General features: G+C 27.7%; 1 protein-coding gene across 1 annotated transcript; it reads left to right on the forward strand.

Annotated features, from left to right (window-relative positions):
- Positions 1 to 1,435: 1,435 nt before the first annotated feature.
- Positions 1,436 to 2,215, forward strand: PCYB_115480 (hypothetical protein; the record flags this gene model as incomplete). Its single annotated transcript, XM_004223427.1, has 2 exons — positions 1,436 to 1,486; positions 1,718 to 2,215. The coding sequence occupies 2 exons, from the start codon at positions 1,436 to 1,438 to the stop codon at positions 2,213 to 2,215; spliced, it is 549 nt and encodes a 182-aa protein (XP_004223475.1).
- Positions 2,216 to 2,821: the final 606 nt, after the last annotated feature.

Genomic DNA, 2,821 nt, shown 5'->3' on the forward strand with positions numbered 1-2,821 from the left:
CTAAATTATACATTTGCGTAAACATTAAAAAAAAGACTTATGGCAAAACAATAGGAAAGGATAGTATTTATTAGTATATCATATTAATTTACGTAATTGAAAAGGACACAATTACAAATATAACGCGGTTATAAATCTACATTTTAGTTATTCCTTTTTGCTATGAAGTGACATATTTAGGAATATTTAAAAAATACCATTCGCGTAAAATATTTGTTCACTGTTTTCACTGCATTTGCTGCAATGGTATAAAACCTATTACATATGCTTTATATATTTATTAATTAAAATTTAGAGTAAGGGAAAAGTTATTCCCATCCCATTTTTTTTATAAAGTGAATAATATGCCGTGTATTATTTTAACGATATTGCGATGATAAATTTGCAAAACTGCTAAGAAGAAAAGAATTATAAATATTTACACGTCAAAAAAAAAAAAGTAGTTAAAAGAAAATTTGTATCGTCGAAATGGTAAAAAAAAAAAATGATATTTCATATTAAATAAATGCGTTATAATGCAGCGTTGCGTAAAATTTTATTTTTTTTATTACGTTTAAAAATTGTCTTCATAAAATATTTTTACCTATCTTTTTTTATTCATTGCTTTTATTACTACTACTATTACTATCATTATTTTATCATTTTTTTTTTTTAATTAAAAAAATGCATGAATATTATTTTTCAACCTTCCTTCTCTGCTAAATTACTTTCCATTCTAACACTTTTTCGAAAAAGAAAAATTAGAAAAAAATAGAAGAAAAATTACAAAATCGCACTTTTATTCATTGCAAACGATTTAATAATTTACAAATTTCTTTTTCAGTTTTTAACGTATTAAAAATTAAAAAAGAGCAATTTTTATAAAAAAAATATTTTTTAAATATAGAAAATATATTTTTTCCCATAATAAAAAGAAAATATCATTTTTTTAAAAGATTATTATCTTCTAAAACCACAAAGTACGTATTACGTAATTTTTGCTAGTTTAATTTATTTTGCATAATGTATAAAGCATATTTTTTTTCGAATATAGAATAATATATGTATATGTACTTTAGATAGTGCCTACTCATGCTTTAATTAATTTTTACTTCGCAAAACATACTTATTACAGTTGTTGTACATATGGTCATTTCCTTATCCCTTACCATTTTTAGTTTGCTGCGAAATATTTAAAAGCTGTTAGAATTATTATTAAGAAGGAAAAGAGGATTCTCCTATTTTGAATGTTTCCGTAACAATTTAGTAATCCCACGAGGAATCAAAATTAATTGATTAGAAGATATACAAAACAATTATATTTGTATATTTATATAAGTAACATATTTAGGCATTATATATAGCCCCCTGTTATATGGTATATATCCTCCAAACTTTTTAGAAGATTCATCTAAATTTTTTATCTACATATAAACATTTTTAACATCGTGAAAAAATGAATACATTTAACCACATTGTCAAGATTGCCCTTTTTACCCTCTTCATCGTAAGAAACGAAATGCATGTTAATGCGGCATTGCGGCATCGCTCATATATGTAGCATATTTTTAAGGCGAGAGTGATAAACTGCTTCTCCAGGGTTTCTTCCATTGGGGTCGATTTTTTTTACCATTTAGCAGTGTTTGGCTAAATGATACACGTATGCACGTAAAGAGACAACAAAATATACATTTTGAATTTGTTTTTTTTTTTTTTCTTCACCTTTTTCCCCTTTTAGTACACTTCGGCCAACAACGGAATTAACGAAAATGGCTTTGGAAAAGCTGTAGGCACAAGGAACATAAGATGTCTTTCTGAAATGAACAGAGAATATGGAAGACCAGAATTCAGCGCGCAAGGTGAACAAAGCCAATTTGTCAACGGGGAAAACGGAAATGAACAAAAAGATGGCAACAGAGAAGGCTACAATTCTCAAAATGGCCCATTGAATAATAACTACCAAGGTCAATTTGGCTCTGACCCACAAATGCACGAAAGAGTCTACAGAAACACTGATGTCCCAGAATATTACAACAACAACAACAACATTAGATACCTATCCCCGGGAAATAATTTCAATAAGGAGTTATTTGAAAAATTAAAGAACAACGCTGTATTTATCATTCCAGCGTTACTACTAGGGTTCTATATTCTGAGGAACACGGGAACCCATAGTTTATTAATGTTGGCTGCCATTGCTGGTATTTTAATGTACACTCAGCACTATGTCAGTTAAGAAGCTGAACAGTAGATATACATACATATATATATGTATGTATATATATATATATATAATTGCATATCTTATAAATAAAAAAAAAAATAAAGTCAGTCCGTAGATAAGATGCTCTTTTTTTTACCAGAACTCCCTAATTTTTTTTAAACACTGTACAATATATTCTGCAGAGTTATGATAGCTGCGTTGAGTATATATACACATTATGTACTCTTATGATTATTTATATTTATTTTGCTTTTGTGAGCACCGATGATTTCGAAAATAAATAATCTCACATAAGGACGACATCGCTGAGTAGTGGAGAAGAAAAAAAGTGCCCCTTGATTGCGGCATCGTTTTTTTTACACATGCATTGAAATGACATAAAAATAGGTTTTAATACACAAACGTAGAGATACATATGTAAATAAATATATATATAATCTCAATATATGTCTTTTTCCCCCTATGCATGGGCGTACATATGAAGTTTTCACATGAGTGGCACATGTATATGTGTATTTTTATAAAAGTGTATCATTATCCCCATCTATATGTTTATGTGCACGTATATATTTATATATACTTTTTTTTTTTTTTTTTTTTTTTACCNGGTTTATTGTT

This window comes from Plasmodium cynomolgi, chromosome 11 (assembly GCF_000321355.1).
Source record: "Plasmodium cynomolgi strain B DNA, chromosome 11, whole genome shotgun sequence".
Classification (NCBI taxonomy): Eukaryota; Apicomplexa; class Aconoidasida; order Haemosporida; family Plasmodiidae; genus Plasmodium; species Plasmodium cynomolgi.